This window comes from Corvus moneduloides, chromosome 13 (assembly GCF_009650955.1).
Source record: "Corvus moneduloides isolate bCorMon1 chromosome 13, bCorMon1.pri, whole genome shotgun sequence".
Classification (NCBI taxonomy): domain Eukaryota; kingdom Metazoa; phylum Chordata; class Aves; order Passeriformes; family Corvidae; genus Corvus; species Corvus moneduloides.
This window is the reverse complement of record NC_045488.1, coordinates 19,883,408-19,895,833: the sequence shown is the minus strand read 5'-3', so window position 1 is coordinate 19,895,833 and position 12,426 is coordinate 19,883,408. Positions and strand designations below refer to the sequence as shown.

The following is a 12,426-nucleotide window of genomic DNA, read 5'->3' as shown; positions in this document are numbered from 1 at the left end:
GCAAGGACCCATAGGCACAGGTGTGCAATGACCTATATGCACACGAGTGCTAGGACTCCTTAGCACGAGTGCAAGTGTGTGTGTGTACACGTGCGTGCAAGCATGTGCACCAGTGCAAGGACACCCATGCACCTGTGTGCAAGGATGCATATGGACATGTGTGCAGGCATGTGCACAAGTGTATGTCTGCAAGGACCTATACGCACGTGTGTGCAAGTTTGTGCATGAGCGCACGTGTGCAAGGGCCCACATGCATGTGTGAGCAAGTGCATGTGTGCAAGTGCACACGTGCAAGGGCCCTTAATGCACGCGCGCAAGTGTGTACCCAAATGCATGTGTGCTCAACAACCCCTGTGCACGTGTGTGCACCAGGGTACGTGTGAGGACCCACAGCCACGTCTGCGCGAGCTCGTGCACGTGTTCACAAGCACACACGTGTTTACACGCACACGCAACGCACACAATGCACACGTGCTAACAAGCACACACCATACACACACGTTTACAAGCACACCCATAACACACACAAGTATTTACAAGCACACACACAATGCACACACGTTTACAAGCGCACACACACCTTGCACACACGTTTACAAGCACACACACGTTTACAAGCACACCCATAACACACACAAGTATTTACAAGCACACACACAATGCACACACGTTTACAAGCACACACACACCTTGCACACACGTTTACAAGCACACACACGTTTACAAGCACACCCATAACACACACAAGTATTTACAAGCACACACACACAATGCACACACATTTACAAGCACACACGTGTTTACAAGCACATCCATAACACACACAGGTATTTACAAGCACACACACAATGCACACACGTGCCCGCCACTGCAAGCGTGTCCCAATAAACTTCCCTGGCTGATGCCAGTGCCCACGGGTGGGTTTGGGACGTGTGGAGCACACTCCTGCCGGAATCCGGGGGCTTGGCGGCTGCTCCTCGCCGCCGCTTGGGTTTATTTTTAAACCCGTTGGCCCCGAGTGATTCACACGCTGCCTGTTCCCTGTTCCCTGCTCCCCGGCAAGTTTTACACGACCAAAATAGATGTTCTGGAAGGAACGGGCCACCCGGCAAAGCCGCGGCGGGGAAAGCGGGGTGCTCCCGGGATCCCGGCCCTTGCAAGGGTGGAAACGTCACTGAGCCACCTCCATGATGGTGGTTTTGGGAAGATGCTGGCGCAGACACCCTGGAAAATGGGATCATGGGTGTGATGTTTAACCTGGATCACAATACCAGGCTTCAGCGGAAGGTGCTGTGTTGGGGGGGTCCTCCATGGGCATCCCAAGCCCTGGGGGGGGTCTCACACCTGGCTACGGGGGAAAGGGAGCCCAGCAAGGTGGAAGGGCAGGTGGAATGAGGGCAGGGAACTGGGATAGCGTGGTGAAGAGTCTCTCTTGCAGAGCATCATCTTTGGGAACAGAGCATTGTTCTTGGGAGCAGAGCACCCTTCCCAGAGCCAGGGTCCCTCTTACCCCAGCCTTGCTGGCAGCAGCTCCCTGCAGTGACAAAAGCACATGGCCAAGGTACCACTTTACAGCACACTGCGGAAAAAAAAAAAAATTAAAAATCCAACTTATAAAACCAGGAGGCAGTAATAACTGTTAATTCACTATTTTTAATTTAAAGTTCAATCATAAAAGGTTTCCAGCCATAACAGGGCATCTCACTCACTTAAGACCAAGACACACATACAACAGTCCCACCCAGCCAGGATTTCTCCCCGAGAGATTCCCTGCTTTCAGCTGAATGCCGTTTCCAGCACGGCAACCCCAACCTCTGAGGGACAACAATCACACCTGTCCCAGTTCTGTGGGACAGCAGCACCACTGGTTTCTTCTGCAAGGAAAACACCATTGAAACCAACTCCTCTGGATGGAAGAGACCAGGAGAATTATCCTGAGAATAACAGAGCAGGAGGAGGATGGGTCAGTTGGCCAAATCCCAGGGAGAGGTGACAGCCTGAAGAGCTGAGCAAAGATTTTATAATATCCATGCACCACTCAGCAGATTTGCAAGGGCTCCTCAAAGCGGCTCCAGGGTGTCATCTGCTGAGGAGAAGCCAGAGGAGGTGGCAGCAGCCAGGGTTTAGGGCAGCACACGTGGTGGCTTGCAGGCCTGGCCATCAGAAGAGAGAGGAGGGACAAGGACAGGACCCCACAGCACAACATGACTGCAGAAGCAAACCCTGCAACAGCAGCAGAGGCTAAGCCCAGTTTATCCAACTGAGCAGGCACCCTGCAAGCTCCAGAGCCACCGGGATGATGCTTCTTCACCAGCATCTCTGGAGCAAGCCCTACCCATCTCCTGCTAACCCTTGCACGGTCTCCCAAGCCCCAGCTGAGCAGGAATAGGCACCTTTTTCCTCTTTGGGGTCATTTATTTACAGATCTGAAGAAATAAAAATAGAAAAAGAGGCAAAGAGTGCATGCCGAGGCAAAAAAATGTTCCTTGCAATGAAGCCAGAGCAGAAGGTGGGGTGGGAAGGGGTCCCTCTGCCCTTCTGAGGGAGGGACATTCCTCCTCCGTGCACAGAGACTGAGGGCAGCAGGGCTCTCCCTTCAAAGCCCACCGAATTCACGGTCACAGTATCCGATGTAGAGAGGCTGTGCTTGGACACCACGCCTGGGAAGAGAACAGAAAGATGGCATCAGGGAGAAGGCACAGGTAGAGCCACCACTGGGTTTGAGGGGCTCCAGTGGCACAGGGTGGCCATGGGTGCCCCGTTCCAGGAGTGACAAGGAGGGAGTGGTTTTCATACTGTACTTATAAACTCAGTGTTTTGCTCATGTGTGGGAGCACAGGGTGAGGACAGGTTTCCCAGGGAAGCTGGTGCTGCAGGAGGAGTGGCAAGAGCTGACAAGTCCCCTCCTTCCTCAGCACAAAGCCCTCTCCTCGCCAAAGCCACCAGCCCACGCTGGCAGCAGGAGAGCTCTTCCAGCACTGCACAAAGCAAGCTCTGCCCACGGCACAGGCACCAGGGAAACCAGGGCTTTCCAGAGGAACAAGGGTCATTTTGCAGCAGGGCAAGCCCTTCTCCCTCCCTCGCTGCCCTCCCAGGGCTGAGCCCAGAGCAGTTGTGCCGGGGGGAGCAGTCCCAGGACGGTTACCCAAGCAAGGTGCAGCGGAACTCCGCCAGCCGGGCGTACGCGTCTTCCACGTCCCTGACGGTCTCATTGCTCCAGAGTCTTTCAGCTACGGCCCCAGCTCTTGGCCTTGAGGACAAGGGACAGGCAGTCAGGACAGGGGGGAGCTCAAAAGCTTCTCACATTGAAGCCCTGAGCTCCCAAACGCTTTCCTGCCCAGAGTCCTTCCACACACAAAGGCTTCAGAGTATCCCAAGATCCATTGCTGGACACATGCCCACCAGCAGCAGACCAGGGTGACAGGACAGACAGGTGTTAAACACAGCCTGGTTGCAGCAGCAGGTTGTTACAGCCTTGCAAAGCCTCATTTCAGCCTCAGTGAAGCTGCTACCAGCACAGAAGGGATAGGGACAGGCACCATGTGCAGACCAAACCCACAAGTTCAGCACATGATGCTCAGTGGCAAAGAAAAGGGACACAAGCCTGGCCCCATATGACCCAAGTGACCTCCCAGTGGCCTCTCTTACCAGAGCCTGGGGGTCAGGTTGGTGACATCCACATATTCACCCCACATGCAGGCCTCACCACCCATCACCAGGGCCTTCTGCTCAGGGCTGCCTGTGGAGGGGACAGCAAGACAGCCAGTTCTGGCGCTACGTCTGAACACCAAGCCAGCTGCCATGCAGTCAGGGGACACAAGGAACACACCTGCAAAGCTCAAGGGCTCCACCTTATAGGCTGCTATCCAGTCCTGCCCGTAGGAGATGCGGTTGAGGTACCAGGGTGCAGAGAGCAGAGCCCGGTAGCCAGCCCTGGTGACGTTGGCCATCTCGTTCACGTACTGCATGGAGTTCTCCTTCCACACGTGGATGATGGTGTCGGGCCTCAGCTGAGGAGCACAGGTGAACACGGTGCAGGGGATCGCTGCGGTGACAGAAGCATCACCTGCTCCCCCGAGTAGAGCGCCCTGACCCCTCCACACCCCCAAAAGGAAGCTGAGGCAGACTTGGGCTCGATTTTTGAGCCACTTCCCATCTAGTTTGCAGGAGCAACAGAAGGAGGGATAAGGCCGTTTGCAGAGTGTCCTGGGCAGGGTTAAAACCTGCATCTTGCAGATGAATATACAAGAACCTGGAGAGAGCGAAGCATTGGCAGCAGTGTGATAAAGCCACCATGAGGGCAGCTCACTGGCAGCACCATCTGGAGATCGACCCCAGTCCCATTACAGAGTAACCCCCACCAGCCCCAGCATGGCAACCCCAGAGCACACCAGTGCACCAGGCTGGGCTGCGGGCACCGCTCACCCCAGCACATGCAGCTCTCACCTTCACGTCGTTGTCGAACACCTCCTGCCACACAATATAACCTTTTCCAAGGGAAGAGACAATGTGCAGAAGCCTGGAGTGGGAAAAGTACCGAGTTTTGGGTGATCCCACTGATGCCCTCTTTGGTGGTTACATAGAGTCAAAGGAGCAGCACAGATATTCCCAACATCCTCAGTGGGATGTGGAGGTGCTTCTGAAGGAGAAGGGAGAGAGCACAGCCCCTTTCTCATCAGCCCCAGGCTTTTTTGTGGCCAATCTCCCACTAAAATGTTCCCTTTTGGGGTCAGGGAGACAAGACCAATGGGGATGCTCCTGAAAAGGAGATCTGGTGTCCCCAAGACAGAAGACATTTGTGCCAGTCACACAGTGCAGCTGCAGGCCCTGGATGCCCTGTCCTTACCTCTGGATGTAGAAAGACTCCAATTTTTTGTAATCTTCACCAAAGCCCATCTCCTTCATGAAAGCACGGATTTCTGGATTGGATTTCCTGTGCACCAAAGAGAAGGAACAAAACCATTGCAACCTGACCTCTGGAATAAAGCCAAGGCATGGTCAAGCCCCTCCCACATCAGTCCAAGGCTTGCCCAGGCATTCCAGAGCTGTGGCTGGACCAGCACCAGCAGCTCCCTACATCCAGCATCACCATGAGCACAGAAATACCAAAAATCCCAAGCATCAGTGCTACCCCTGGCCTGGGAGAGCAAGACACCAAAGATCATGATCAAGAAGCGATGGGCTGGGACTCCAATCCCAAATACTTTCCCCCAGTCCCCATTCAGACTGATCACAGACTCACCAGCACGTGAAATCCACCTCATCGCCACCGAGGTGGAGAAAGAAGTCTGGGAACACAGCGCTGACCTCCTGGAACAAACTGGTCACAAACTGGTAGGTGCTGTTAACGATGGGGTTGATGGGCCCATAGACTCCAGAAGGAGCCTTGCCCGTATAGCAGGGAGTCAGGAGGCCTGGAGCACCTGATGAGAACAAATGCAGGATGGTGAGGAAGGGGCGAAGTGTGACCATGTCATCCTCTACAGTGCCCCTCAGCACAACACAGGGCCGTCAGGGGACAGGGAAGGAGGGACAGCCACAGTTCCCATTGTGACCACACACGTGGTGAATTCTAACACGGGCCTTGGCATTTGGAGGCAGGGGAAGGGAAGAAAAAGACAATGGAATGTTTTCCTGGAGCTTCTTGCACTTCCAGACACGGAAGAGGAGATGCAGTTCTTGGAGCAGAGAGCGGTGTGTCAGGTCTGGGACACAGCTGAGTAGAGCAAGGAAGCTTGGCCAGCTGTACCCTGAGTTAAACACAAGATCCTTGCAATAGCCATGATAATAGTTTTGGAAGAGCAGATGTTCCCACAAAAAAATCACCCAGCTTGGACCCAAGAAAAGATGGAAATGTTTCCCTTCGGATTTTGCTCTAGAAGTTGGACCATTGGGTCCCACATCCCCCAAATAATGGCTTGCTCCTCCTCAAAGCCAGCCTGTGGGACACTGCTGCCCACACCCAGCTTTTAGGGTCCAGACTGCAGCTCCCATTCCTGCCCCTGGGACAACTCCAACTCTCCTCAGAGCAGCAGCAGCAGGCAGGGTCTGCTCCTCACCTGGCCCCCAGGAGAGGGTGTGGCCGGGGGTATCGAACTCAGCGATGACTCTGATGCCGCGCAGGCGGGCGTACTCGATCACGGTGCGCACGTCGCTGGCTGTGTACACGTGGGTCATGGCATTGAAGGCTCCCTGGGAACATGGGAAAGCTCAGTGCCCTGCTCAGGAGCAGAGGCAGGGATCTGCTCACCTGAGCTGGGCACTACGTGGGGATCAAGGAGCATTACCTGCTTGCTGAGCTCTGGGAACGTGGAGCTCTCATAGGGGAAAGATGGGTCATCCACAATGTGCCAGTGAAACACGTTGAACTTGTTGTAAGCCATGACGTCCTGGGAAGGAACAGGGACAAAGATGAACGTGCCTCATCCCTCCTGAAAAGTCATCCAGCTTGCCACAGATAGGGGACAAGGTCCTCCTGCTCCAGAAGGACAAGGCAGAGTCTCTAAATGCTCCCCAAGATCCAAGAGGGATTCAGACACCTCCCTGTAAACACAAAAAGCTGCACAGGGCCAGGAATACTTCTGCTCAGTAAAATCCCTGCTCTCCCTGTAACTGAGCCACTGGTGGAAACCTGCAAGTTTAATTCTGCTTGGGATGAACACAGAACCACCAGCCACCTTTACCAGTGTTTTCCCTTGCCTTAGAAACAACTCAGCCTTGGAGAGTAACCTGGACCGCAGGAATCCAAGATACCGCAAGGATTTCTTTTTAATGAAGGCAGCTGAGAAATCACCTAAACAAGGGAGCTCAGTTGTCACAGGGGAAGGGGCACCCAATTAAACCTCATCTCGCAGCACGGGTGCCCTACCAGAGTTTCCAGGATGGCTCTCAGAGGCAGGTAGTGACGAGAGGTGTCCAGCAACAGTCCCCGGTGAGGGAAGCGGGGAAAGTCCACGATTTCTGTCTCATTGATGTAGTACTGCACACAGAAGACGTGAGGAAGACGTGAGCAGGATGTTGGGAAAACGGCCATTAGCAAGAGACACTGAGGGTCACCACCGTCCCCAGGGCTGGCAGGACAGGGGTGCCCTCACTGCCCAGAGTGCAAACTGGCCAGAAGGAGCTGCAGCACTTCTTTACCCGCTCAGAAGGCAGGGATCCGGCTGGATCCACGAATCTCCACTTGGCTCTTGGCAAGGCTGAGCCCACTCATCCCAAGCACCCCAGCAACCCTCAGTCTGTCCCCATGGAGGCAGGGGCATTATGGAGAGCTGATGCCCCCAGGAGACGAGGCCAGAACTCACCGTGCCATTCTCATCTCTCCCAATGAGCTGGCTGAATGTTTCCAGGCCTGCAGGAAAACACACAGCCCCTTTCTCAGCACAGACACCCCCAAAGGAGCAGAGCTCAATTAACAAAGAAGTATATGGAAAGAGAGAGGCACCGTGAGACATCCCCACAGGCCCGAGGCAGGGAGAGCAGGAATGCCCTGCGGAAAGCACAGCTCACCTCGGAGAGCTCCCCAGATGGTCTCTGCAGAGAGCAGCATGGAGCCTTTGGAGACGGACAGTTTATCTGAAACACAGCATCAGGGGCTGTCCCACACGGCCATGACAGCACTGGCAGGGCTCAGGTACTGAACTGCACCCTGAGACCCCGAAGAACTGAATTTTGGGCCGCTCTTGCTGTTTTAAACCTCTCCCCACTGCTTCATCAGCACCCTCAGGTACGTCCCCTCCTGCGCTGCCCCAGTGTCTCAGTAATGGGGGACTGGTGCCCTCCCCAAAACCAAGGGTAACCACACAGCGCTTCTTCCCAGTGACAGGCACAGAAACAGCCACATTCCCTCCCGCTCCCAACCCCAACACTTACAGCTCTCCTTGGAGTCTAGGCTGGGAAACCCATCGCAGCCTGGCGTGGAAACATAGACGAGAAGCTCAGAGCAGGGTGTTTCCCAGGATGGCTCATTCTCTGCAAAGGACACAGATCATGCACATCAACCCCATCCCAGCTCTTTTCCCTGCTTCCAAGCCCACCACCATCCTCCCAGCCAGAAACAGGCACCCCTTCCTGCACCCCAAAACAGACACCAGGGTGTTCAGCAGGGGCTAATTTCAACACAGCCAAACAGGAGAACATGAGCTGATCCCAACCTGTGAAGAAGCTTAAAAGGAGCACACAAGAGAGGAGAGACATCAGAATATGGAGTAGCAGCAGCCCCTGAGGCTTCCTGGACACCAGCCCTGGCTCTTAAGCTACAGCCATGACTAGTCAAAGCTTCTCCATGAGGGAGAAGAGCTTCTTGTTTCTAAGCTCCCCCAGCGCTGGAAGAAAGTACAAGCCTAAGAGCTCTGCCCTACCCACGCTTCTTGGAAAGGGCAAAGAAAACCTGTAAAAAGGGGTGGAGAATGAATCTGCTAAACTGGGCTGAGTTTGAGGCGATCAAAAGGTCTCACCCAGCTCAGAAAAGCTCCCGACCGACTTCACCTTCCGCAGAGCAGGTCCCAGGTGTAGCAACCAGAGAATTGAACCCAGTCACATTTAGACCTCAGGTAGGAGCTCTGGGCACACTTCCCTAACTGAAGAGCACTCCCAAGGATGCACAGGCCTGAATCCCCACTTGAGTCACTCCCCCACTCCAAAGGGATATTCAACCTCTGCTGGGACGGAAGGGACTACTCACAGCAGTCAGCTGCCAGGAGAAGTATAGGGTAGCGGGGTGGGACCCTGTTCATCCCAGTCCAAGTCCATGCCTACACCCCCACAGCATTCCCAAGAACAGCCAATGCTCAATGTGGTCACTGAAAATAAAGAACTCGGCTTTGAATGAGCCAAGAGCACCAAGAAGTTTCCAGAGAGACTGTGGCACTGCCAGCATTTCAGAGAAATGCAGAGAGCCCCTGCTCCACTGCTCACAGGAGCCAGAATACCCCGATTTCTCCATGAAGGGATGACGAAACCTCTGCGGAAAGAAGGAAAACAGCTTGAAGCCAGCCCTGTTTTGAGCCTTCCTCTCAGTTGCAGACAAGCTGGTAGCCAAGGCAACCTCGCAGATGTGCAAGCAGCACAGCAAGACCTGCTCCCTCCGCTCGGGAAGGCGGCAGTTCACCGGGAACAGCCGCTCTCAGGCCTGGGGACACAGGGAACACTCATCCTGCTGAGGAGTCTCAACAGAATTGGTCCCACCATCACATACTGTGTTTGGACCTGCCCAGGGAGACGCTTCCCAGCCCAAACACGGCCTCCTAGGCCAAGGTGCAGACAGGCACCCGAAAGGCAGCACAGCCAGAAAAGGTTTCTGCCATTTATTTCCTCTATTAATAGAAATTATTTCCTTTCATCCAGGGTTTCCACTGCCTGCTCGTACTAACCACCCATGCGGAAAAAAAAGACCAAAACAAAATGAAGGCAAAGAGGGGAAAAAAGGCCTTAAAATAATTTGTGTAGTTTGAGCACCATAAAGCAGGGCATATGGAAAATGATGAGTGTGAGCTGGATCTTGTGATCACAACGTTGCTCCAAGTGATTTGATGGTCACATTTCCCCTCTGAGTGGAACAGGAGAGCGTGAATAATTAGATCAGCTGTTTTTAGTTCCTAGCAGCGAAAGAGAACCAAGAGGAGTCTTCTTGGCTCCCAAATCAAAATTTATTTCTACTGCTACTCACAAGAGTTGAAGAAATAAAATAAGCCGAAGGGTTCTCTGTTTCAAACCTGCTTTTTTCAAAGTACGATGTACTCAAGACAAAGCCAAGCGGCTTCCAACGCTGCCACCCTTCTCCGCTTTGATCAGCGGCGACAGAGTTCACACTGACATTTAAAATACTCAGGAGCAGAGTTACTAGCTCTTTTTGATGAATGAAGTGCTTCATACGTCCTGGATATAGCACTTCAGGCTGCAGCAGACCCACGCAGCCACTGAGCATCTCTGCATGTCGGCTCCACAGCCAAGAGATTTCCTGCAGCTCATCCCAGACAAGCAACGGGTGCTATCATGAAGAAGCCTGGGTTCAAGAAACCTTTAGAACCTGTCCCAAAGCAAATCCAGACTCTCAATGCCTTTGCCTTTCCTCATCTTACCCTACAATTTCAGGATGAATCCAGGAGCTAATCCCTCCCTGGCAGAAAAGCCATGCTGCCTTGGGACTTCTAGCAGCTCCACTTTGGCAGAGGTGCTCCGCAGCACAAGTATGTACTTGGAAGAACACACAGGAAGCAGCAAGTCTTTCCTCAAGGTGAGACCTCACACAGGACACCGAGAGCTGCTAGGAACGGGAACAGCCAAGACTTAGCAGTAACCCTGGAGCAGGAACGGTTGCGAGACCGGCAGCGGCTCTCCCAGCAGCCACAAGAGAAGGAAGCGAAATGAAGCAATGGGGGGCTTAACACTATCCGGAGGAAGTAAAAAATGAGATGGAGGAAACCCTTGATAGCAAGAGCCTAAATCCTGGCAGGAAGACGACTAGTGCTGTGCCAAACTCGGTTAGATTTATTCTATACAAGCCATAAGCATTGCCCTCCAAATCCCAACGCTTAGCTGCCCTTGCCTCCAGACTCCATTCCACCCACACCTCCCACCCCACCGAACTGAGGGGAGGCAGACGGCCACCAAACCCCGTGGTTTGACCCCAAAATTAGCGAAGGTGTGGCGGGGTGTTAAGCTCAAAGCCACGGAGGGAAGGGTCAGCGCCCGCCGCGGCCCTCACCGGTGGGACGGCCGAAGAGCAGCGGCCAGTACCGCTGGAAGGCGGCGTCCAGCACGGCGCAGCCCGGCCCCACGGCCGAGCCGTCCGCCGCGGCGAAGCGGAACCGGCGGGCCGGCACCGGGCAGCGGCCGGCACCGGGCGGGAAGCTCTGGGCCTGCGGCTGCGGCCACACGGCCCCCGCCGGGCCCGGCAGCAGCGGCAGCAGCAGCGGCGGGAGCAGCAGCAGCGGCCGGAGCAGCGACAGCCGCAGCGCCCGCGCCGCCGCCATGTCGCGCCCGAGCCTGAGGGAGGCGGCACCGCCCGACAGCGGGGGGCCGGGCGGCCGCGAAATGGCAGCTTGGGCCCGCCCTCACGGCCTGCCCCGCGCTGCCCCCTCGCCCCACAGCCTACCCAGTAGTCCACAGTCGCCTCGTTCTGTTCAAATAAAGCCCCCAAACCCCTCTGGCTCCCCAGCAAGGGTCATTTCTGCCCCAGCCCTCAGGCTTTACAGCCCCCTCGTCTATGCTTCCTGCCGTAAGGGAGCCTCAGCAGCCTGCCTCGGGATTTGAGGAGATTAATGGTTTAAAACACGTTATTTCACCCGTGCTGCTTTCGTGGAATCATGTAGTGTTTTGGGTTGGAAGGGATCTTAAAGAGCATTTAATTCCATCCTCTGCCATTAACAGGGTCACTTTCCACTAGACCAGGTTGCTCCGAGCCCCATGTCCAACCTGGCCTTGGACACTTCCAGGAATGGGGCAGCCACAGCTTCTCTGGGCACCCTGTGCCAGGGCCTCCCCACCCTCATTGTAAATAAATTCTTCCTTATATCTAACCTAACTCGACCTTCTCTCAGTTTGAAACCAGCACGCCTTGCCCATGCTTTGGATCCACCTTGAGTCTGGGCATCTTCTGTTGGTGCTGTGTATTTTTATGAGCAATACTGTATATAAATCACCCCTTGCACAGGTTTCCAAGGATATTTTATATGTGACCCTTGCACATGTTTCCAAGGATATTTTATATGTGACCAGTGAAATATTGATTGGGTTGTACAAAAATAAAGGGGCTTTATCCCATGGTGGATCCTCACAATGAAGTGTTGCAGGGATGCTTTCCATGCAGTGCTTGGCTTTTCTAAGTAAAGCCTTAACCTCAGATGAACTCTATTTAATTTTGCTTCCTCCCTCCAGCTCTGCTTTCCTTCGCAATCCCCAACTCAAATAAGGGCCTTAAGCCCAGGTCTAACCCATCTAATTGCCAGCACAAACCTACAAAGGGAATCCACTCCATCAAATTGTTAAAAACCTATTGTCCCAGAAAACTCCAAGGAGTGCTGGGAGACAAGCCAGAGGCATGGGAGCAAGCAGGAAATTAAATAAATGGCACAGGAGAAAGTGTGACAAGGGAGATAGCCCCATCACACAAGAGGAAACACCACCCTGTGTGAAAGGTCTGGTGGGGAATGTAAGGGATTGTCCCTCACGGGAGCAGTGTAGAGAGAACAGGACCAACAGGAAAAAAACATTTTGTAGGGAAAAACCTCAAGAAACTTGTCAAAGGTTACAATAGCACCAGCACGAAGCTAGGGACAGATGGTGAAAGTAAAAGAGCTGGGAGGACATGGAACGGTTTCAGTGGGGCTGGAGAGAGATGGAGGAAGGTGCTCTCCAACACTGAAGGAGGCTGTGAGGTTCCAGTGAAGCTTTTGGAGGTGAAAAAGTTGTGGGAAGGCTGGGCAC

At 54.0% G+C, this 12,426-nt stretch overlaps 1 protein-coding gene and 1 long non-coding RNA gene across 3 annotated transcripts; both read right to left on the bottom strand.

The window, feature by feature from the left end:
- Window positions 1-954: 954 nt before the first annotated feature.
- Window positions 955-1,582, bottom strand: LOC116450522. Its single transcript, XR_004242816.1, has 2 exons — window positions 1,511-1,582; window positions 955-1,224 (listed from the first exon to the last, which is right to left on the bottom strand). It is a non-coding gene; the product is annotated as an uncharacterized LOC116450522 (long non-coding RNA).
- A 51-nt stretch (window positions 1,583-1,633) lies between these two features.
- Window positions 1,634-10,994, bottom strand: HEXA (hexosaminidase subunit alpha). Of its 2 annotated transcripts, none has more exons than XM_032123105.1 (14): window positions 10,706-10,994; window positions 7,873-7,971; window positions 7,510-7,575; window positions 7,305-7,351; window positions 6,869-6,979; window positions 6,288-6,389; window positions 6,060-6,192; window positions 5,243-5,423; window positions 4,847-4,933; window positions 4,447-4,519; window positions 3,830-4,010; window positions 3,649-3,739; window positions 3,146-3,250; window positions 1,634-2,660 (listed from the first exon to the last, which is right to left on the bottom strand). In XM_032123105.1, exons 1-14 carry the CDS (start codon window positions 10,971-10,973, stop codon window positions 2,597-2,599), a joined length of 1,608 nt encoding a protein of 535 aa, XP_031978996.1. In that variant the 5' UTR covers window positions 10,974-10,994; the 3' UTR covers window positions 1,634-2,596. The 2 variants fall into 2 exon arrangements, with proteins under 2 accessions (XP_031978996.1, XP_031978997.1); XM_032123106.1 differs by lacking the exon at window positions 10,706-10,994 and adding an exon at window positions 8,154-8,221.
- Window positions 10,995-12,426: the final 1,432 nt, after the last annotated feature.

What these genes read in the sequence shown, in the direction of transcription:
- HEXA (XM_032123105.1), bottom strand. Translation starts at nt 10,973, where the DNA reads ATGGCGGCGGCGCGGGCGCTGCGGCTGTCGCTGCTCCGGCCGCTGCTG. An exon ending in CATCTGGGGAGCTCTCCGAG is followed by an intron (nt 7,352 to 7,509) that starts GTGAGCTGTGCT and finishes GTTTTCCTGCAG; the next exon opens with GCCTGGAAACATTCAGCCAG. An exon ending in GGAGCCCTTGAGCTTTGCAG is followed by an intron (nt 3,740 to 3,829) that starts GTGTGTTCCTTG and finishes TCCCCTCCACAG; the next exon opens with GCAGCCCTGAGCAGAAGGCC.